We start from the raw sequence: 25,350 nt of genomic DNA, 5'->3' as shown, positions 1-25,350 counted from the left end.
TGATGACCATTGCACCTAAGGTCACATATAGATGAAATACGTTTATATAATACAATTTTTTTTTATAAACGGATTGAAACTGTTAAAGAAGCTGTCTTTATACGGGAAGTAATTTGTGCTGCCGCTGGAGGCAGTAGTTCGTGATACTAATTCAGTGTATGTATGCATAGTCCTATGTATTTCACCACACTATCACAACAAGAGTACCCACTAATGGTACATAATACAATCTACCCATCTAGATGCAAAACCTTTTTTGTTGAATGAGGTGACAACGACCAAGATCAGTCCACCCCTAATTTCAATACGTGTCTGTAAAACTTGATGATGACCGACCAACCAAACTTTGCAAGGGTGCATACCATAGCGCCAAAGTTGATATGTGTAAGGTCCAGAAAGAACATTAGAGAGCACACACACAAGGATTGAGCCATACCTTTATACCCTTGACAAAGTAGTATATAGCATCAAAACAGCAATATTACACAGACACAAATCTAGTACAAAGTTTAAAATAGAATGACAAAATTTTGGTTATACAGTATAAGGGTCAAGGTAAAATACTTTAAAAGATTACCTTGAGCTATGTGAGCACAGATTTAGTTCCCTGCTAACAAATTGAAACCTGTAAATAAAGATCATAGCACTAATCAAATTCATCTAAAACATGTCCTTACTATTGTATTCACAACATTGAAGGACATCAAAGAAACAAGTTAAAATTTGATGTACCTGTAATTTAGCTAGAGCAATACAACAAAATCCGACAAAATTGGTAAGCTGAAAAACAGTGGATAGGATTTCTACATTGGACACACATTAGTATTAATTCAATGGTACTGCTGTGTTGAATTTTAAAATTTGGTTAATCACATGATGCACAAATTACTATCAAGTTTCTTAAGTATCAACAAGCATTCTCCTCAGCTACATAATGTACATGATATACACCATTTTCCTTATATTAGCAAAGGAAAACTGGCCATGATCACAATCTAACATTTGAGACAACTGAATATACCCAATGAGTATTGCATTAAAATGTCTTCATGGGGTGTAAAAAAAAAAAAAAGAAAGAGTGAACAAACTATAAAGGAATATGTATACTGAATATTAATTCTTTGCATAATGAAGAGTACAGTTATCCTATTTTACATCAAAGTAAACGAATTTAAAATTTGCATGATAAAGAAGAAAAGCACACAGTACTGAATAAAAGTGGATATGAACTACTCAAATGAAACTGCCTAAAAAAAAAAGATCAAGAAAATTACGACTGAGAAATATGTCCACCTCTAAAGGATAGCAAGTGCTTTTAATGAAACTGGTAAATATTTGATCTAAATGGAAAATTGAGTCCCATGATTATGTTAGATAAAATAATCTGCTTCCATTAACAGATGCACAAGGCTAAGCATCTCTTACCTCAACACAACACTGCAAAGGAATACACATTTCATGAGCATTGGATAATTTTACTAAGGTCAAGAAATCACTTTGCCATTACACATGACATTGAGGCAATAATCACAAAATTACCATGCCACATAATTAGTCTTATAAGTTGTAAAATTCAAAGACCAGTAACAAAAGGCTCAACAACTGCTTTTAACTCTTAAAACAGTTTACTTACATACCACCTCTCAAACTTTTATTAAAAAGTGCTTTCACATAAACAGACCACAAGCACAGCCAATATGGCTCCCTCCCCAACAACTGCTGGCAGATCACACGAAAACCAGTAATTCTGCCTTAGATTAAGAAAGACGGAGAAAAATTCAAATTGGATATTATATACTGTAGTATATCATGTTATTGTAATGGGAGCTGGGTGAAGAAATATAGGGTAATTTTCTTTATATAAAAAAGTAAAATAAATAAAATAATTTAATACTTCAAGACTGAGAGTATCTACCAGAAATGAAAATTGCATGAGATCTAGCAGTCTTTCAGAAACTCTCAACACATCACAGTAATAATTAAAAGAGTAGTCCTGTAGAAAATGATTTTCAGTATTACAAGAAGCATCCCCTCAGCACATCAACATGAGCTGCATTTATGATGGTACAAAGATGAAATTAAGTGGCCAGTACTAGGCCCAACTGACTGGGATGTAGGGGAGGGCTACCACCACTAACACATACTGGAATAATGCAAGTGTTTCTAAAAGGGTTTTATCACCATCATCATATGTTGCCACTGGTGACTTAAGAACCATAACACTCATGTAAACCCTTCATAAAATAAAAATTCAAACTATATATTTCGGTGTTGAATTAATAATAACCTCACAAAGAGTTAACACTCACCTAGTCTCAAGTCATGACTGAGCTACTTTTGCTGTTTTTCACAACTTAGTTAAACCTAAATTCTTAAACAGCTCTTCAAGCAAGTTAATACTTAACATCCTCCTAACTGGCAGTTAGTGTCAAAAAGTATTACAGGTCCCATAACTAAGATTCAGCAGGAATATCAACCCCACATCTTAAAAAACCCAGCAGCGCAGGCATGGCCATAATCCAAACATCTCATAAATGGACCGATGAGACCAACCACATCCAGGTGTGGTAGAAGCTATAGTACAAACTGGGGTCCTATTGGGCTATCAAGGAAAGGCTCAATCTCACAAGGAAAACTAAACCTTGCATAGAGATGGTGTGAAGATATGGTGTAGCATTTATACATTCAGCCAGATTAATTGTTCTTTTAATTCTACATCTGAGTCCTTTGTTGCTATGTGTAAACCTAATTCGAGTCTACATAAGAATGATTTAAAAAAATATCACTGAAGAGGCAGCAAGACTTAGTAGCCTACCATATTTATAAGGGTGTATGGGCACTTAACAGGCAGACTATTGAATAGATGCATCTCATTTTATTGAAAATAGTTAAGGTCCAGGAGTAATAAATTTCATATTAAGTATACACTGTATAGGAAAAAGTCTGGTATTCATCTACATAACTTTTTCATAAAAGAATTACAAAGAACCCAAGACTTCCTGTAACTGCATGTATCAATGACATACTGTAAACATAATTACTACACTGAGAAGTAGAACTACACACATGATAAATGGCCAGGGGTATGTTGAAAAATCATTTTGATATAAAATTCTACCTTAACTTTATCTACAAAATAATATATACTGATAAATACAAGATGTGTGAACAGAAGGAAACAGAAGACTAGATAGAGATTTTGGAAAATACAATACCTGTACTTAGAAAAATTATGATAAAGGCGCTAAAATCACCAACATTAACAATCTACATGAATGCAAATTACTGTATACTCTATTTTGGAAGAAAAAAAATATAATCATACCATCATCTTTTTTGGTGATGAATTTTTAAAACTTATGAGCTTAATCAAATCTCCCTAACAGCATAATTAAAGAGCACAATTCAGTATAATACACCAATATTTTACTTATAAGGGTAAATAAAATCTTAAACCAAATTACAGAACAATAAAAACTAAAATCCTTTAATAAAAAGTCTGCCTGAAAAGTGCCTTTGAAATCACAGACTACACATACATAGGGTAGTTAGTCTGCTGGCCTCTTTTCTGAATTCTTCTTGGTGAATTCTTCTGCATTCTTCATAAATTTCTTTCGGTCTTTCGTGTAGTCTTCAGCCAAATCAGCACGAAGGGGGTGTTCAGGTTCAGGCTCATTTACAAGGTTGATAAGAGCCTCAATCACTGAAATTTAAATCTTCTTTACTTTGAGATTTCCTCTTGCCAAAAATAGCCACAAAAACACTGAAAGACAACTTATAGAACACAAATGCACATTACAGAAAGAAGGAGAATCTGGTGTATGATGCATACACTCTTCAATCTAATGAGATACTGCATATGTACATGAACAAACGCATAATTTTTTCCACATCATTTTGACATTTAAAGTATTGAGTTGATAGAAACATTAAAATTTAACAAATTAAAACTGTGGTACAGTGGTCCCTCGGTTAACGAACGGTTCGATTAACGAATTACCTCCCATAAGGATCTTCAATTCAGTTAAACAAAACTTTGATTAACAAAACCCTTATGAACAACACATTTTGTTGTGAGCATCAGCTGATCAGCTGATGGGCTAGTCTGCCAATTCAGTAATCAGTTTTATGTTTACATTTGTTTCCAGTGGAGTAAATATCAAGAAAGTTGTGCTCTTTAATATTTTTGCATTTTTTATATTACAATTATTAGTCATTTTAAAATTTAGTTAACATATTGATAATATATGCAGTACAGGTAGTTCTGCTATAACGCGATAATTGTGTTCTTGTAAGATATCGTGTTATAGAAAATCGCGTAATAGAAATAACAGGGCTTATGGAGAAAATAGGGTTTGGTGCAGATTACTCGAAATCGAAAAAATTTAGTAGTTAGCCTAACACAAAGGATAGCACAGTCTAAATAAATGTTACATTCATATCTAATAATGAATTCATACAGTAAATGTAACACTTTACCTTGAAAAAATATGAATGTAACTTGATGGGGGAGAAGGGTGATTTTGAGGTTGATAAAATCGAGCTTCTCTTCAAGTGTTATATCCATTCTTTTATGATCATCACCGGGAATTCTATCACCAGAACGCTTCTAGGAGATATTCTTCTTTACCATATTCACAGTTAATACCACAAAATTGGAGAAATAGTAAGCAAAAATCGCGTTATAGCAAACAAGCGTTCGCGTTATACAAACATCGTTCCTAATTCATAAATCGCGTTAGAGCAAATTCGCGTTATCAAAACACGCGTTATAGCAGAACTCACTGTACAGGGAACTAGTTTTTGTGCGCCCATCAGCCGCTTGACTCAGCCACCAGGCATCAGTTTGGCTTTATTGACGGTGGAGTGAACATCGATTTTGTTGGTGTCTTGAATATTTTTTGCATTTTTACATTAAAATTATTGGTCATTATGAAATTTAGTTAACATATTGATAATATATAGCACAGTGCATTGTTTATTTAATTAAAATAATCTTGAATTACACCAAGTGAACTTAAAATTTTATTGGTGAAATTACTGCACCAAGCATGGGTCCCCTGAAAGGTGATTTCTCCTCCATCCCCACTTCCTTCTCTTCTCCCTTCTCCTCCACCCCCACTTCTAATTCCCATCAACCAGGAACCTTCTACATACACACCTCAAAGTGTACTTTACTGCATTTTTTTTACTTTGTACTTTACTGTGAGCTGGAACCACACAGAGACCTTCGGCTCAAACTATCAAACATATCATCTCAACCCCCCTCCCCCCACCTCTCACTGGCTGGCTGGCTCTGTCCCTCCCTCCCTCCCTCCTCCCCCGCATCTGCTCAGCCAGAGGTTTATTTAGGCTTACAGTTTTTATTTTATATAATATCTCAGACTAAAGTTAGATTATAATTTGCATTGCTGGAATCCTTGCAAGACAGCTAATAATTTGAATATAAACGTCATATATTTTGCACAAGAGATAAAAAAATTTGTACATTAGTGTACAGTACTGTAGTACATTTATAATATAAATTTTTTCATCTGTATTTTTGGGTAGATTTACATAAATTTCTTCATTTATTTTCATCCATTTACATGCACACACCATACTAAAAGAAACGCAAAAGAAATAAATGACCTTAGTGCAAAGCTGGAGTGTACAGTACATGTACTAATTTGATTACGGTACTAAAATTATTATGTCTAGTGCAAATTATAGCATGTTTATGTTCAAATTAATCAGTATCTTACAAGAATCCCAGCAATGTAAATTATATTCACCCAGGTCATTTCACTGGCTTTTCATAAGAGAGAAGCTTAGTCACTTAAGAACTGATAAATATACACGCATTAGACCTAGGCCAACTGTCAAACCACTCCCCTCCCCCCACGCCCCCTCCCTCACCCCTATCTGCCCAGCGTTGCTGGAATCCTTGTAAAACAGTGAATAATTTTAATATAAATGTCATGTATTTTGCACGAGATAAAAATTAACCACCTGTATCACATTACAGTACAGTAGTGATCTAAGAGTAAAAGTGTATATGTACGTATATAGTATTCCACATACACGTATGTATAAATACAAGTTTATGTAATGACCGGACAACGTCCATTTCGGTTAACGTCATGTTTCCAAGAACGTATCTAGGACGTTGACCGGTGCATGACTGTACTGAATTTCCAAATTTTGGAAATATGAATAAGTTGAAAACTAGGAACACAGTTTTACAAATCAGCCATTTCAATAACATAAATCATACATCTGTACAACCAAAACAGATTCTTTAAATATTTGTCGACAGGACATATTTTTAAAGTTTTTACTTCACTAGAAAAGTCCACTAAATATTTCAACAACAGTTTTTACCTCACTATCCTACTAAGTGTCATCAAAATTATTTATGAAACAGAGAATGTATCCTGCATATAAGAAACACCTATATATACAAACAAAATTGAAAAATATTTTCAAGACTTACCCTGGTCTGTTTTTGTTGCAGGTTTCCAATTCTCAGCACTAATGATGGGGAGGCACACCTAATCAGTAATAAAAAATAGTATCGATGGAATGAAGACAATTGGGAATATTATCACATAATGTATATACAAGTAAACAAATAGATTTCAGCTAGCTCTAAATTTTGAAGAAAAGGGCACATCTAGAAATTTCAGTAATAGAGGGCCCAGAGGAAAAAAAGCATCCCCTAAAACAAAAAGTGCACCTGTACGATGATGCAATGTTTCTTGTAAAGTCAGAGCAAGTATCAGTCAAGAATTGTGCTGCCTTCACTGCAGACAATGTTTTGCCCATCTTTCCTATTATTTAGTCTAATAAAATATAATTATGATTCTGATCTTTTAAAATGTTGTTTTTGCATAATGTAGTATTACTGATACATAATTTGTCTTAGTATGCCTTATTGTGGGTAAAAATAAGTACCTGTATGTATTAAATGCATCTTCCGAAAGCGTGAATTTGCTACCAGAGTTTAACAGTTAATTCATGTAGTATAATACTTCTGATAAACTTCTTACGTGCTTATGTTTGAAAAATTAATGTATGTATCTTCATATAATTTAGTTAAATATCTTTCTCGTCAGAAACTGTCATCCCAGCGATTATGAGTAAACTCATTTAGAAATACATCATTACTTCAGGACAAAATCAGACAGGTTTGCAGCAGCCAATCAGCTGTAAATTTTGAGGAGGGGGCAGGGCATCTTTTCTCAGCTGGGAAAAAACGTGCTATAGTACAGTAAAGCCCCCAATAACAATGGTTCGACCAACAACTTTTCATATTAAAGACCCTAGTTAATTTAAGACCCAATTCAATTTACGTCCTTATTTCATTCGTATTTATGACTAAATTATAATAAAAAAAAATAAAATTACATTTTCATAACTAAATCCTGATATGTATTATATAAAAAAAAAAAAAAAAAATGAAGAGTGCCTTGCGCAAAGAAGCTGCCTGGTTAATGAGTGGTAAAGCGCATCGCCAGTAAACAACCGTTGGGGCTTGGCGGTCCATTTGTTTTCACGCATCTAAACAGGAACAGGAGAAAAACTTTCTCAAGTTTCTTACAGCATTTTTGCATCCCTATTCAACATGAGCAAGAGAGCAAGTGATGGTAATGTTTTTTAAAAGCTAATAGAAAGTGTATAAGCTTAGCCAAGAAACTAGATGTGTTAAAACTTGTCTGATAAGGCCAACCATTTACAAAAAGGCAAAATATGAATTATTAGCCCTTAACCCCTCCACTATTGGAAGCCAATTTTAATATTTCATTTGACTAACTCCAGACAATTTTATTCAGCACAGAGAGTATGTATCTAAGCAGTTAAAAGGCCAAACTGGACACCATGGTACTCGTGTGTTATCATCAGTGAAGCACATCCCAGATGGAAGTGATAATCAAATTGCTTTAACAGGGTATTGTATTTAAACTGAAGGCATTGCACTAATTCTGATGATGGTCAAATACTACCAAACCTCCACCCCTATACAAAACTCGTTGAAAATGGTCCCAAATACTTTATGGCTTTATCATCAAAGCTAGTGTTAAATTAAATACAATAAAGGTAATTATTTACCTTTACTGTATTTAATTTTCTCATAACTGAATACAAGGGCACTTGCAAGTAATTGGTGACATTGCCACCCCCCCCCCCCAGATCCACCCTTGCTCAAAAGTACTGTACACATATCAGTACTCGAGCAGAGCAGACAAAACTACCTAACTAGGAATTAAGAGCTGTCAATAGAAACCACACCAGCAGCTCACCTGGCCCTTCTCATCCACATTAGGATGGTATATCTTTGTCTTAAAATTTATTTTGGGAGGCTTGAAAGGGTACTCTGCTGGGAAGTTCACCTCAATCCTAAAAGCTCCTTTATTGTAGGGAGGATTTTCCTGAAAAAAATAAAATAAAATAAATAAAAAAATTAACAAAGTAAATCATGGTGTACAGTACTATACAGTATTTAGTCGTCTCCCATTTTTTTGTATTACAGATTTTAGGACACGGGCACTTCATAAAGGAGGAAGATGGTATAGGAGAGTGGTGCAAAAGATAGTGTAGCTAACAGTGAAAAAAATAAGTAAATAAATAAAAAATAAATAGAAATGCTCTATACACACTTTCTCATAAAATTAACTGCCAATGTGAAAAAGTATGGTAAAAATGAATTCTCAATAAAATGCCAACCTACAATCCACAAATGTTCAGTAACTGTAAAATTCAGATTACAATACATAGGTGCAACTCTATTCCATCTGGTGTGTAGAATAAGACTAGAGCTACTTCTCATATTAAACCTAGATCTTAATCTGCTCAGGTGGGATAGACATACAGTGCACTAAATTCAGAAAGTATCTGCAAATTGTTTTGCTGGACAATAGGACATTGGACGAAGGATTTTGACAACCCTTCCGTGACAAATGGAGTCATAGTGTTCATTTTGACATCCATCGTATTTCACCTTGCAGATACTTTCTGTACAGTAATCCCTTACCAACCGTGAGGGTTACATTATAGAATTCTCCCACAGTTGGCACTATTGTTGGCAAGGGCTGAGTATAATGGGAAATACAGGATAAGGAGAAGTGACCCCGGAGAGATAAAGTACGTATACCTAATATCCTTTAATATACAGCCCATGTTAAATTTAAGTAAGAGGTATATCATATATTTGAAGAAAAAATTTATAAGACTCGAGGGCATAGTGTCTCTTACCGGCACAATAAGTCCTTGCCATGTTAAAATGTTGCTCTCATCCACCAATATGTCCCGGAAGGATTTGATTCCTGATTTGCGGATATCTGCCAGTTCCTGCGGAATATAAAAATTAATTATACATTACAGTAAACCTGGTTCATTTAATTCCTGTTGATTTACCGTACAAATTAACAGTAATTGAATTAATCACACAAGCTCACTAGTTCCCTGCCATTCTACAGGCCTGATTTCTTATAATTGGTGGCTTGAGAATTGGAACGAATCACCACCAAGACACATGATATACAATGAGAGCTAACACATGGGATTACAAAGTACTGTAATATATTTTCTAAGAATCATAAGGCATTGTAAATTACAAAACAGTATATTCAGTGAATTGTCTCTCCAAACCAAAGATAAAGGACTGATCCACCCATCCCTCATATTGCACATCAGTGTTCAATTGTTAGCCCATTTGGATTCACCAATCATCCCAACCTCTTCATAACACTGTCTGAGGGAGATTAGGTGCAACAGGTGGGGGCCAGGCCTTATTTAACCAGAGTCCCTCCAAACAACACCTAGGTAGGCTGCATTACCGGGTCATCTTTAGTATTCAGGACAAAGTCTGTCACCCACAATTCAGTTCCAGCCGACTTATAATGATCTAATAGGCCAAGGGAGACGGGAATATCCGAGTTACCTGTACCTGGTTACGGATTCTACTACACTGTAGGATCATCTTCCACTTCACTTTTATCATATATCCTAAGCCAGGTGGGTCTTGCAATCATATGCCAGTTTAACAAAAGTAAAGAGGTGCTATAAAAGCTCCAAAGATTAGACAGATATACTGTCCACCCCTAGGAGGGTCAACTTTAGTTTACTGCCATCTAATAAGATCAGACAGCAATGATCCTCACCCTCCATTACCATAGTTCTATGGTGTTAACCTGGAAAATATAGTATTGCATAAGTGAGATGAACCATCAGTACAAGTATCGAGAGCCCCAATAATCATTGGACAATCTGCCCCTATGGTGATGAGTTGGGTATAATTCTCTCCCAAGTCATGAACCAAGTCCAGTACAGTATACATCATGCCCCAAAAACAGTATGTAGAGTAATACCAGACTTAAAGCTAACTTGTATCTATTGGTGAAACAAATGGACCCTGTAAAATTCAGATCTCAGATTTATAATACCGTACACATAATATACTATGGAAGGGAACATAACACTGTACCCCCCTCTCCCCATGCTGCTACAGGAGGGGCTGCACACTGTTTGGAGCACCAGGATGAAAGCAATTCCAGCCATGTAATATAGGAGCAACTCATGAAACAGCTCGTTTCCATATGACATGATATATGGTATACGACAAGGAATGAAATGTCCATCTTTTCTCCTTAGTCCCACTTGACTGATACAAATTCTTGACCAGTGTCACAAGACATGGCGAGTTGAAAAGGCAAAAATGGAAGATTTATCCAGAATCGTTTCTTCTTCTAATAATGCCTATAGCCAAGCAACTCTCATTGCTGCACTGGCCTTATCTACTGATCACCCATCCCTCCTGTCACAAAAATGGGAGACTAGAAGCACTGGCTGCCCTCTGAAGACAAGCGGTCTAATTGCAGCAAAGCCATCGAAATTGTATTGTGTCTCATGTAAAGGTACTCAATCATCCGAATAACCCTACCCAATGGCACTCAAGCATTTGCACAGTATAACATATGATCTCACATGCTTCAGTAGCCAACGGAGTACGAGCTGATGTGAGGGGAAGACAATACTCTTTAGTACTGTACAGTACTTTTTGTACTTCGTTTTTGCACACCCATCTTGGATTATCTAGACTGAGCATTCTATAAGCAATGTCTCATATGCAAAGAGCTAGTGCTACACATGCAAAAACTGCATTAAGTCAGAAAAGCTCTGATTTTTGGGTGACAAAATGGATGTTATAATAGACTTCAAGATGGTGAAGTGGTCGTGCATGTAGCCTCCTCCCTGTAGTTTTGCCTCTCCCTCTATCCTCTTAAACACAGTAAGAATAGTAGCCTAAAGAGAGTTGCATAGGCATTTGAACAAGTTACATACAGCTGCTCCCCGACTTACAACGGGGTTAGGGACCGACATCCAGGTCGTAAGTCGAAATGGTCATAAGTCGGAAATGCTTAAATAATACATAGAAAATCTAAAATAGGGGTCTCTTTTTCTTCTCAGCACCACAAAACACTCACCTTTAAGCTTGCCAGCCATTTTAAAGGGAATTACAGATGAAAATTTTGTCTGTGTACTGACTTTGGGACTCAAAAATACGTAATTTGACCAAATTTTGGTACGACTGAGGCAGGTCGTAAGTCGGGGCGGAGCTGTATGTTAGTTGTTTGGGTTGTGGGAAAATAGGTGGCTGCCTGTAAGGGAGTTGTTCCTAAGTAAAGAACTTTTTTCTTGGAATGAAGTCCTTTTCCCAGTAGGTTAATTATTTACAAGTCATAAGGTGAGGGACATTAGTTCAAACTACATAATACTGTACTGTACAGTACATCACCTATCATGCCTCTGTGTCACCTACCATTCATATGTCTTTCCTACTATGATGCTTCATTCTTCGACTGCAATGCTGGTAAGTGTTACCTTTTTACATTTATTAATTACATGTACACATATATGGGTTGATAATTTTTTATTATACTTTGTAAGAGGGGGTAAGTGCCTCGATAAGTCGGAATTTAGGATAACTCGGCAAGGCCAGAGCCCCAGATGTGTCGATTTATCGAGGGTTTACTGCATCACAAATCACTGGGATACTCAAATCTGAACCAAATTTCACAAAATTAACTTTTACTTTTATCCTTTTCGCCACTGACTGACTCGTTAGCCGCTTGGGCGGTCAGTCACATCTCTGTTAATCACTCTTTCAGATATAGTTTACTGTAAAGACACTCAAAATTTACTCCTGATTCCTATCTCAGTCGTACCATGTTGGAAACACCACTTCTTGTCCGACCATCAAAGTTAAACAACGTTGGGTCTGGCCCTAAGAACACCAGATGCTGCTGCCATAAGGATTTGACTGGAAACAAGCCTCATTGCTTTGTCAGCTGTTCTTCATCAAACTGAATGAATAGCAATTGTCATCATCTCCAGAAAATCATCAAAATTAAGAAGTAGGAGTCTTAAGATGAAGTGAGTTACTACAGCTTCCAGACTCACCACTCATGTACCCAGGCTCACTGATGTCCTAGCAATACCATGAATATTTAAAATTTCACTATTAATTTTGAGAACATTAAATTTTCATAAAACTGTTTTCATTTTACCAAAACAATTTTGTTTTTTCTTTAAACACATACCTGTACATTACAATAATACCTGTACCTCTCTTAACGTAGTGGATGCATTCCATGACTTCACATCTTTTGTCAGAAATTCTGTTACCAGAGGTAGATAGAAAAAGAATGCATTGGAATGTGTTCCAAGACTTTAAGAGAAGGGGATACAATAGGAATACATAATTAAATACAATAAAAAATATGGTTAAAATTGCCTTATGACATCATTTCAAAACATTTTTTAACAAATTACAACTCACCTTCAGTTTGAACAACTGCTTCTTGGACTGCAATTCTACAGACTCAAGGTGAGTGCTGGGGCAATAAAACTCAGGGTATCATGAATCCCATTGTGATTTTTGTTAAATATACTTTTCAATCTCTAACTGTTAGGTGACAACTTTACAGGAATATGGTACAGTACAGTTATAATCTTTCCAAAAATGGAGGAAAAACTGTACATGTACCATATTAAGAAGCTGCACGGCACTATTTAAAACTTTTATGCCAAAAGTGACACAATGAATGGAATTTGTGCGTAAAACTTTAAATGGTGCAAATTTTCTTAAGTTAGTGAAAGATAAAGGACCTAACCTAACCCTAAAAAAATATAGTATACAATGACTTGTAACACACTTGCTGGTGCAGAGAACATGGTATGCAGACTTTCACTAGATAAAATGATGGCTAAGACACCTTATAAAATGTGGTTTTCAGGCAATGATATATATATATATTACTGTACTTAACAATGATTATGCATATGAACCACCTTGTTTTTCACTTAAGCTTTTCTAGTCCGTCAACACAGAGACACCATGTTTACAGTTAAACTGTTGACAGGCCTGCAACCAAAGATTTTGAAGTGAAGCACCCAACATACCTAACATAATAATGCACTTCCACCCTAGACTAAGTGTGTTAGATTAAGTAGCTTTGGTTTGTCAAATTGCCAAACTAATAACTTGCTATTTGTTGGTACTCTAGAGTACTGTATACAGTGTCATTAATTTAAAAAAGTAGAAAATATAAATAAAAAAATTTCAATTCCTCCAAGTTTCTTTTCGATATTTGAGGGGTAAGTACAATAACATGTTTTTTTATATAATGTTTTCCTAAAATTGCTCCTTTTAACAAAGGCACTGTTGTAAACTATTGCTTAGAAGATAAATCTTATGACATTTTAAGTAAGGTTAGGTAAATTACTTAATATAATGGATAATAAACCACATTATGTCGCAGTATCTGGCACTTCCACAATGTTAGCAGTGACCAGGACTTTCTGGTGGAATAGGCTGCCAAGGGCCGGGAATATTTGTTCATAAAATGAACCAATTTAACCTAAAATAATACCATATACAGTACCCTGTATACAATTGAGGCAAGAAGGCACTTATTTTTTCTAGAAAAATATCCTCAAGCTGCTTGTACAGGAGCATAATCATTGTCAATTATTGTATTGTATAGTACTACCAATCATTAAATACTGTACTGTACTTTCAGTCAATGTAAATTTGTTATAAACAAGCATGAACATGGAGTGAACTGGATGTGTGGTCTAGAGAATCTGAAAGAGGGATTTTGGAATTCAGAATTTATTTTAAGATGAGATGCATCATGTGCTTGTTTGTGTCCATGATATTTAATCAAGACCCTCATATAATCTTTCATCTTCCTTCAATCCAGTTTGTGTACAAGGTTCTGATAATACTGCAGTAATTCTTTAGACTAATAAGCCTAATTTATAAATGATATCAAAAGATGTGCAGTTTTTTTATTTGTCAAAAACAGTCAAACTAAGAGGTGTCCAAATTGTGGAACTTAAGAACCATTCGTAAGCATTTAAAATTCAGAAAGCATGCTTTTACCAGTTGTTAGCAGTGAAAACTATAAAATTGCTTTTGCTCGCCTGTACACTCCACAATAGGGAAAAATGGCATCTCTCAGTGGTTCATTCCTGAAATAATCAGAGTTTAGTGATGTTAATTTTACTTCAGCAGCATACAGTACTGACAGGCATGAAGGCCAAGGTCTGTATGCCAGTGTTCAAATCTGGTAACACCATGGCACAGAGATGGCAATGTGCTGGTCAAGGTAGTGAGAAATTTCTGGCGCCATGATTTGCGGACTTATTTATTCATGGATACCTTTTTTTAAGGTAATTTTTATTCAAGTGAGTGTTTTTTGTATGGAAGGAATGCAAATCATCTATAAGACTTACATTTAACACTAATACTTCTCTGCCCAATGTGGGAAGGATTCAGAAGATTTAAGGATATTGTGTCAATTGTTTTTCAATGTAAAACAATAGACAAAGTTTCCAGCTAACAAGCATGGGCTCTTCTCCTATATACCATAAAATACATTCAAGTAACAACTGCGTGAAGCAGGGGTTCCCAACCACCAGTCCCCAGAACAGTACTGGGCGTCAAAAATTATTTGACCCCCCCAAAAACGAAATTCCAACAGCATAGTAAATAAAACCCCTATACAGTACCAATGTAAATATGAAGATTTAAAATACATTAATATATTATAAAATAATTATATGTAATACAATAAATTAATTATACATTAATTGGCACTTTTCATCTCTAGAAAAACATGTACAGCCAAGCAGTTACCAACAGTCTATCAAGAATATTTTTTATTAAGTTGAGAATTATATACATTATATATCTTCATGTTTCATCACTTGATATGCAACGTTGTGGCAAGAAAGGTAAAGTTTTACTTTCAAGCAACACGGAAATATTAGGAATTTTATCTATGCAATCAATAGTTTATACAATTCTAAGACACTTTGCTTCCGAGACATTTCCCTCGCAAATGACCAACCCTAACCGCCTAACCAGACCCCCAGCATATAAAAGATGATTGCAAGGTCAATGTCATTGAAGAAAATTGTCTAAACTATTGATTGCAAAGATAAAATTCCTAAGATTCCCATGTTGTCCGAAAGTAAAATAATACCACGAAAAACTGCACAGTGCATCTTAATGTTGTTCTCAAATCTGGTAATTATCCTCCTCTCCCCACACACTTACCGGTCTGAAAAATATTGGAAGTACTGTATACACCACGGTCCACAGTGGAAAAATATGGTTGGGAACCCCTGGTTTCGAGGCACCCCCACTGAAATCTTTTAACCTAATTAAAAAGGAAGCAAACACATTTGGCCGCTGACAATATAACATTAACGTAGTGGATAATTTGCCGTGAACGGATAAGTTCCTACTAACACTATTTTACTGTGAGTGTGCTCTCATTGGCTAAGTACTTTTTGTTAAAATGACGAGGGTCTGTCCCCCAATAAGAGGTTAGGCAAGGTTAGGTAGGTTTCTTTGGTTGGTCAGGTTCTATTAGGTTTTAGTAAACGTCACCTCTTTTATTATAACATCTGTGGGAAAAATGAACAAAATCGAACAACTCCTTCTGGTTAGGTATGTTTATAGCTACACAACAATTGACTCATGGTGAAATAAATGCCAAATGCTGCCAAAGTCAGTCACATATGGTTCTCGCGTTGTTCGCCGGTAATGGACAATTAGCCAATCAGAGCGCACTCACAGTAAAATAGCCTTAGGAGGAATTTAGCCGGTCACGGCAAAATATCTACCGGTACTGCCTAACATTAATGGGTGTTTCAGTATTCAAACAAAATAGCCACTTTATACAACCTCCAAATGAAACCCTCCAAACTTAATAATTTCTATCTCTCCATATACAGTATCAATATATCAGGTTATTTGGTTCAGATCAAAATATGGACCTGACATGTGAGTGCTAGACCAGCAGGTCCAGAAGTCTAACAAGTACCATCACCACCATCACTACCCACACCCTCCACACACACACAAACACTATTGATATCTAATGACTAGATGGAATGCCGTAATAACAAAACTTCCGCATGCCTTCATGCTTAACAAAATCTATAGATTCCATGTATAGAAATTGACAAGAAAACTTTGACACTATTGAACTTCACCGCCCAAGGAGGACTTTTAGTCGCCAAACAATTACATAACTTTCTAGAACAGAAAAATCTACTAGTAGTTTTCTTGTACAAGAGAGGATATGAGCATCCATAGGACTTTTTACAGCAGCAGGCTAGTAGGAAGAGAAGCCAAACATTTACAAAGCGACCTCGATTTGGACAACTGTCACGTGATATTAATACACCCCCTTCCACAACCTAAGGATTCTGACCGTTCTTCTCCCACACACGGACACTCCAAATTACAGTTTGTATAACTGTCAAACTATTATATGAAAACTACGAGAATAAAATGACAATATAAGAGCCGGGCCTACCTTCTGCAGCCGCCTTGTCGCCGCCATACTTGTTTCTGTAGTGGACGGGAGCCACAGCCTGGCACATCATCCTTCCCCGCCAACTTCAAAACAATCTCAAACTCGTAGGCTAATAACCCAATTACAACCACCAACATTATATCATATACCTATATAAAAACAGATTATTTAATGCAAAGAAAAGTATAAGATAAACTATAACGAATCTGTCATCTAATGACATTTATACAACTCTACTTTATAAAAATTCGCCGATTTTGCTCTTTTATATCGTTACCTTTTCAGTTTAATTTTTTCGTACATTCTGCAATAGTAATAAATCAATAATCACTTACCTTTACTGTTTTACTTCTTCCAGTCTGTACTAAGTATCGGGTCTTGTTTTGTCATTTGTGTAAGGTTTTTCGTTTTTCAAAATTATGTAGCAATCTTTTTTTTTTTTACGGGCATTAGCCCACCCGGGCACAGGTCATTTTTAATGACCCACATCAAGGCCTGGGGGGCGAAAATATAAATAATAACAATAATTACCATGATGATGATGATAACACAAATAATAGTAATAAAAATTAATAAAAAATATATAAAAATAAATAACTATTATAATAAAAGAAAATAATAATAAAAATAATAATAATAATAAATTATAAACATAGAAAATAATAATAAATAGCCATACATAAATAAATAACAACATCAAGAATGAGAAGTGATATATGTATGTTGTGCTGTCAAAGTAGAGAAGCAATTGGGATCCTGCAATTGTGTGTAAATGTGGCAGAAAGTCAGATCAGCAACCTAGGACTTGGTCACAATTTTTGTGGTGCCATATGGCAGCAGGGTCTACCATTAGACAACACATTATGCTTCCAATATCTTCCCAGGCGGTTGTACCTCCCTACTCAAGTACACATTTCAAAATTAGCCATTAAATAGTAATCAAATTGTGGCTCTATTTCTTAATTGAAGCTTCATACTACAGTATGTTTACAAATTTCAGCTTCTGCACAAGTACAGTGAAGCAAATCTCTGGAAATAAATTAAATTACCGATTTAATTTTTTCGTTATTTAGATTTATTTACTTCTTTCTTTACTCTATAACGTACGTATTTTTGAAGAGTAAAGGAAACTTGCGCGGTATCGCGCATATTTGTGCCTTGAATCATCTTCGCCATGACAACACAATTTAATATAGTTAGCCATAAAACCACTTCAATAGCCCAAGAAAGAAAATGGTATATTTGGTAACACTTTTCTAGATCTTATTCGTGCTATTAAACTCTTCAGTTAATTAAACTTTATATCTGTTGTCATGTATTTCATCTATTTATTCTTATAAAAATAATTCAGTATATGTTATTAGAAACAATTGTATACTGTGCAAAATTTAAGGTTAATGAAAATACATAAAATTGTAAGCTATTTATTAACACAGGACAATAATAAGAGGACGGGAAGGTGAAAAATAGAATGGAGTAGATAGAAGGAGGAAGAGGAAGAAAATGACAGGGACAGGAAGGTAGAATTTTTGAGATGTAGAGAGCCTGTGAGAGGTAGAAAGAGCTTGTGAGAGGTGAAGTGTGTTTGTGAGGTAGAGACGAAAGTTTGTGAGAGGTAAAGAAAGTTTGTGACAGGTAGTTTGTGAAAGGTACCACGTCCGTGGTCTGGCGTCTTCTCTTGTTTTCGGTTATTTATTATTTCTTTGTCTTCTTCCTTTGTCACCTGCCTGTTTGCTTCATGATGACCATCGGAGAAAGCATCAATTTCTTCTCATAACCAACTCTGGGATCTTCAGATATAACTTTGGATGAACTTTGTCTTACTGTTTCATGCACACTCATGTTACTTTTCCATTGTACAAATTTTAGTCCAAACAACCATTTTTGTTTTTGTTTCAATGCATCCATGTTATGGTTTGTCTTGGATCACTCCATTTACCTGTAGGCATTCAACCACACCTTACCTTTATGGGAGTTTCAGTTCTGGTTAGCACATTTTCAATTCCACAATGATAAAATTAACAATTCCCGACCATTGTCTGACTGCAAAATTGCAGGTGCTACAAATGCTAGAAAAATATAAAGATTTGCTGCAGCCTGCAACCTTTTCTCTTCTTTTTGGTGTGGGTTGTCTTAAGTATCGTATAGAGTTTGCTGAAATGATTCAGATAGGTCATACTGTACTGTACTTGTAAGCCCCATCAACCAGCCTGGAAATTAATCAAGTCTACTTGGCCCCTGGACATCGTTACTTCTCGCAAGAGATGGCATACTTCTTGTGTAATATTTGCCCACTTTTTTGAGCTTCTAAAAACGCCTTTTCTCCACCATGACCATCAGCTTTGTGAGCAGTACTGATGGCATCAAACACTTCCTTAGGAAATGCAACAAATTTGAATTCGTCTCCTTTTCGTTATGAATAAGCATACTCTCTTCACCGACACCAAGTACTGCATATCGCCTCTTCATATAGACGTCCTGAGAAGATTGTTTTTTTTTTTAACTGAAAATTTATATTTATGTAACTATAACCCTCTATTACTTGAGTATAAAAGCATACCATACCGCTACAAGTAGATTATGAACTACAAAGTATGGTAACTTGCCTTTTTTTTCTAAAATACGGTGGAGGGATCTATAGCTTGCTCACAAAGATTCAATTGCAGTTCATGTAATGACGTGCACCACGTATTGGTTGAGCAAGAAATGAAATATTATTATGCGAAAAGGGTTCCAACAGGCGTAAAAATTCGACCAATGTCTGCTACTAGCGATAAGTTTTACCAGGACCAAGAGCTGCGAGTTAAAAGGGCAAGTTGTCTTGGTCCACGAGTTTTCGCAAGCAACATTCAAAGTAGCAAATTTCATTACCAATACTAGTCTGAGGTTTACAAAACTAAAGGCTACTTCCAATTGACAATAAACGGAGGAATAGGCCAGCATAATAATACCTGAATGTATAGAGCAAGATAAACTAAACGTTGTTACCACCTACAGGCACTGATAAAAGACTATTGTTCACATGGAAGTTCACAAATGATCAATAACTAATTGAGCAGACTATTTACTACAACCAGACGACGTATTATAAATAATAAATAATATTATTAATAAACGGTTTATTAATAGAGTAGCAGCCGGTGGCTTTGGTGTTGGTGTACGACGAGCGAGCATCGTTCTCACCGGTGTACAGTAACCACTTCAGCCGGGCAATGGGGAGTAAAACGACAACGAAGACCTGTGTGTTTTGACACGTACTGTACAAACAACTATAGGGCATGATTGATAAATATTAGCTAGAAAAAAATAATAGCATGTTGCATTGTCATTTGAGCCTCTGTCAACATCTACAAACAGTTATTTGTTAAATGTCGAAAATGTTAAAACCAGTAATGTGAAATTCTTACGTTATGAGATTGATGTAACCAAGAACAGTAAAGGGTTGTAAATGATCTCAACAAGTATCTACTGTACTTGTTACATAATTAGATAATGTAAAAATATTAATATAAACATGTTTCCACAATTTGTTTTACACACATATAATGTGACAATTTTACAAAAGGGAGTACTGTATTACTCATCCTTTTCACACTAAATCTCATGTAAGTGAAATAAGCCTAACGCAAGAAACGTTTACTAACGCAGTAAACATTAACTATCGTGACAGCATGTGGCTTTAGTTAATTTAGTTAACGATTCTTGGTCTGCATGGTAGGAATATTGTTTTGACACCAAAATATTTATGAATATTCATTCTCAAGCAGCCTTTATGTTTATTTTAAACTTTAAAGCAAAACTCAGATTTCAGTTAAATATATTAACCCTGAAGTGAACTTAGTTGTTACGAACAAGAATGGTCAACATCCAACAAATGCTTCAACCAGACACACGTCTCAGACAAACGCTGTGGTCATAATGACACAGTTAAGTGAAGTTTGGCCTTCACAGGCCCTCAAAACACGAGGGTCCAAGCACGAGGATTCCGAGGCTAACCTGCTCACATAACACGAATCGCCCACCAGCTTATTGCATTGGCAGTATATATTCCTATCCCCCATTCCTTATTGCAGTGTGCATAGTACCTCTTCTACTTCTCTAATATGTTCTTTTCATAAAGGTAAGAAAGACTGCAGGGCAGTAACACTGCTGAGATACGAAGTTCATAACTGCCGGGAGACCTGCAGGTCTTCTGTAATGACCCTGTGCGGGTTACAAGCTGGTAACATCAACACCTTTTTAACAGATATGGTGTTCCCAAGATTTCCAAAATGGTACTTTTTGGTACTTTATTGTGACATAATACCAAGTTTAAGCATCATATAACTTTTATTTCTTCCACACAAAATTACAATTTGAACTCACATGACTAACAAATTCGTATGAGCTCTAATATATTAATTACTGTATTTAGTTCAACACATACAATTAATTTGTAAATAATATTAAGTGAATAATGAGAATGGTTAATATTATCACGCTGTAGTATATGCTCAATGTTAAGGACACACAATTTGACGCATACAATAATAATTGTGGTGGCTGCTGACGTGTTACGAGTGTATTCTAATAACAAGTGCATTCTTATTGGCTGGGTCACACATTTATTATGTCCAAAAAACCACAATACACTGATTATTTACTTTCGTTTATTAGTAAAATCAAACTACATTAAATGTCTAGTGACGAGTATTACTGTAAATGTGACATATGAGATATAAGTTGGATGATTTTTTGTAAAGTACTGTACAGTATCTGCAATGCATGTTCCTTGCTGATGATTCTTCTGACAGGAATTAATTCCTGACATGTCTGCAGTAGAGGTAGCATACTTGTCTCCCATCATTGCGTCCCGGAATCGATTCCCACTAGGGTTGGATATGAGAGGACAGTCCCGTGTGATCAACCTTGAGACTTTCTCTGGGTACTGACGGTTTTCTTCTGTACTAACACTGGATTCATGAAGATGAATAAGATGTGGATACTCCGGCTTGATGCTGATGCCTTCCTCCAGAATATTCTACTCAAACGATTTATTTATATAAAAAATCAGTATACATCATAACACCACTGAAAATGTTTAGAAGCCTTGTACCTCCTCATGTTGTATGGGTATAAACAGTTATTTAACCATATACTATAGTATAGTATAAAAACATGAATTCATCATCTACTTCATATTCGTATAGCTGATGTTCATTATTAGCATCATCACCGTTTGGATTTTGTTCAAGAGAGTAACTTTAAACATTCAGCAAACATTTATAAAAAGAATGTTACAAAAATTACAATATACAGGCATTAGGTTATCTTGTATGCACCTAAGAGGATGTTAAATTTAGGTGAGAGAACAGAGTGAAGGCTCATGGTATCGAGGGGAAAGTTTTAAATTGGATAAAAGCATGGCTCACCGATAGAACACAGAGGGTCAGCGTAGATGGTGTTAAATCTGAGTGGGGCTGTGTAACCAGTGGGATTCCCCAGGGATCAGTACTGGGCCCACTCTTGTTCATAATCTACATAAACGATCTAGATACTGGGATCAGCAGTGACATAAGCAAGTTTGCGGATGACAACAAAATAGGGCGGCAGATTAATTCAGGGCAGGATGCAAATGCACTACAAGAGGATTTAAATAAACTGCAGGAGTGGTCAGAAAAATGGCAAATGAAATTCGACACCAGCAAGTGCAGCGTACTTCATATTGGAAGAACAAATACTGTCAATGTATACAGCCTAACATCAACCTAGAGAAGTCGACTTGTGAAAGAGACCTAGGGGTACTTGTAAGCCCGGACTTACAGCCTAGAAAACAGTGAGTTAATGTTCGAAATAAGGCAAACAGAGTATTAGGTTTTATATCTAGAAGTGTAAGTAATAAGAGTGCAGAGGTCTTATTGCAACTATATCTTGCGCTAGTCAGGCCGCACCTCGATTATGCAATTCAGTTCAGGTGCCCTTATTATAGAATGGATATCAATTCACTGAGTCGGTGCAGCGAAGAATGACGAAAATGATTTCGGGACTTGGAAACCTTCCATATCAAGATAGGTTAAAGAAACTAAACTTGCATTTCCTAGAAAGACGAAGAGTGCGGGGATGATATGATAGAAATATTTAAGTGGGTGAAAGGAATCTATAAAGGAGATATGCAATAGATAAAGTTCTTATAATATCCAAGCAGGATAGGACTCGTGGCAACGGATTTAATTTGGATAAGTTTAGGTTTAGGAGGGAGATGGGAAGGAACTGGTTCACCAATAGGGTGGTGGACGAGTGGAACAAGCTTAGCAACTTTGTAGTAAGTGCTAGAACGCTGGAAAGTTTTATAAGGAGGCTGGATAGATTGATGGATGATATAGAGTGGTAATAACTCTCGACAGGAGCTGCCATGCACAGGCCAACCGGCCTATTGCAGACTCCTTATTTTCTTATGTTCTCATCTGGGAATTTTTATTAGCCTAGAAAGGTACTCCACTGTATCACTACCACCCTGAAGTAGGTCAGTCCTGAATTAATGCAAAATTTTCCTTCCATAGGGCCAAATAAGTATTTTTTATTAATAGTCAATTTCTGTACAGTATTTGTATTTGACAATTTCCAAGAAATGTGTATTTGAATTTATTTGTATTTGATCGTTGTATTTCCTGAAAACAGGAAGCGAGGTCTGCCGGTCGCTAACTCCTATATTTCCCACTTCTGAACTTTACCTTGTACTGTACCCTTCTTGCACCTCAGGGCTAATGCTTTCTTCTCTCCATATCATCAACCAACCGGTCGCTAATCCTGGTGCTGTACCGAGTCTGGGTGGCTTTCTTAACGCTCGCTTCTATTTAATTTTAACTTGAACAGTCAATGAAGGAAGAAATTTTTAATTGATAGAAGTCACATTTAGCAAATTTGGGAACTCGTATACAGTATGTATTTGCCAAATAAAAATTACGCAAGTATTTCTGTTTTAGCTATTTTAAAATTGTCATATTTGTATTTGTAGTGGATTAAGTGTGCGTTTATGAAGTTTATATATTTATTATATCCTATAGATCTCCCCCTGCTTAGATTAAGAATACCATTGTCTCCCACCATTCTGATATATTCTTCCTTCTATGCTTTCTAGAATGAAAACCACCTGACGTATTTAATCCTAGTATGTAATAGTAAACGATTTTCAGCCAACAAGTGTTTCTATATATCATAAATCGCCAGGTGTTCGTTCCACATTAAATTTTTCTTCAAATCTTCATTATTAGGATTCTCCTATAATCACTCACATGAGCCTTTGTTTTTGTCCACATCACTGTTGTTGCCTTGCCATGTTTTATTTGTTACCCTTGTCAAACCTTAAATTTTCCTAACATGTTATACTTATTAGGGTCTTGTGTCATTCTGCCTTTCACATCCTTTACTTCTTATATTTACATATTATTTTCTTATATTATTTAATTCGATTCTAAAGCATCATTTTAATTCAAACTGCACACTGCTTTTTTCTTTGCTACTCCTTACTATCAGTTTTGTTGTCTTCACTGGAGCTTCATATTGCTTCATTTTCTCTTCTCCTTTACTTTCTAATGTTGCATTATATGTTGAGTTAGTTTATTTTGTTAATTGCCTTGTTTCGCCATTCCACCATGCTTTTTTTTCTGCTTAATTGACGAAATCTCCCAATTTAGCAACACACACATAATTGAACTAGTTTGACGAAACTGCTGAATTATCTTATTCTGAACCTAGTAAATAAAATATAACCTATTTTGGTCCAATGTCTGGTATAAATGGACATTAAACATTCTTTTTAAGACTGTATATAATTATGTAAATTATCATATTAAAAATAGAGGTAATTATTAACAACACGCCCGTTGCCGAATTTTCATAGAAAATTCATTTCAAAATGCCGCAATGGAAAGTCGTAGTTTGGGCAAATGTGTTAAACTGAGGTTATTACTAAATTAAACCTAACCTTAGCCGATAAGAAACACAAGCGGCCGAAGCTTTGTTAGCAGACGATTTACACCAGAGAGTTGTTCGTATCGTTTATTTTTTCTACAGAAGTTCTTTGGACGATAGTAATAAAAATAATACGACAATGCGCAGAATCTAACAAAAGCTGACATAAACAAGGAAACCTACCTAATTAAAACCTAACTTAACTTCCTAGCCGGAGGGCTCATCCCTCTGGCATATTAAACAGAAAGAACTTACTTTAATATCTGGTATCAATGAGAGCAACTTCTTGAAGCAGCGTGGTGCAAGGTTACGTTTTTTATGGACGGGAAAGTACCTCATCAACCAGAGAACTGAAACAAACAGCGGTCAGCGGACTGAGCAGAGGGGAACATCGAACTGGATCGGACCACATTGCCGTTAAATTGCCGCAAAAGACGAAGTAGTGCTGTTTGTGCGAGCCTAGCAGCCTAACTATCTACCAAACGAAGCATTTGCCTAAAAAATTAATAACATATACGAACTC

At 35.7% G+C, this 25,350-nt stretch overlaps 1 protein-coding gene across 2 annotated transcripts; it reads right to left on the bottom strand.

The window, feature by feature from the left end:
- Positions 1-719: 719 nt before the first annotated feature.
- Positions 720-16,976, bottom strand: LOC121865203 (ubiquitin-conjugating enzyme E2 L3). Of its 2 annotated transcripts, none has more exons than XM_042364539.1 (5): positions 16,878-16,976; positions 9,235-9,330; positions 8,283-8,411; positions 6,476-6,533; positions 720-3,703 (listed from the first exon to the last, which is right to left on the bottom strand). In XM_042364539.1, the coding sequence occupies exons 1-5, from the start codon at positions 16,902-16,904 to the stop codon at positions 3,549-3,551; spliced, it is 465 nt and encodes a 154-aa protein (XP_042220473.1). In that variant the 5' UTR covers positions 16,905-16,976; the 3' UTR covers positions 720-3,548. The 2 variants fall into 2 exon arrangements, with proteins under 2 accessions (XP_042220473.1, XP_042220472.1); XM_042364538.1 differs by lacking the exon at positions 16,878-16,976 and adding an exon at positions 15,608-15,772.
- Positions 16,977-25,350: the final 8,374 nt, after the last annotated feature.

This window comes from Homarus americanus, unplaced genomic scaffold (genome assembly GCF_018991925.1).
Source record: "Homarus americanus isolate GMGI-L3 unplaced genomic scaffold, GMGI_Hamer_2.0 scaffold18547, whole genome shotgun sequence".
NCBI classification, from domain to species: domain Eukaryota; kingdom Metazoa; phylum Arthropoda; class Malacostraca; order Decapoda; family Nephropidae; genus Homarus; species Homarus americanus.
This window is presented reverse-complemented; position numbering and strand designations above follow the sequence as displayed.

Coding starts and splice junctions, on each gene's coding strand:
- LOC121865203 (XM_042364538.1), bottom strand. CDS start 15,757: ATGTTATATTGTCAGCGGCCAAATGTGTTTGCTTCCTTTTTAATTAGG. Junction 6,534..8,282: donor ATGTGGATGAGAAGGGCCAG/GTGAGCTGCTGG, acceptor ATTACTGATTAG/GTGTGCCTCCCCATCATTAG. Junction 3,704..6,475: donor TGCAACAAAAACAGACCAGG/GTAAGTCTTGAA, acceptor TTTAAATTTCAG/TGATTGAGGCTCTTATCAAC.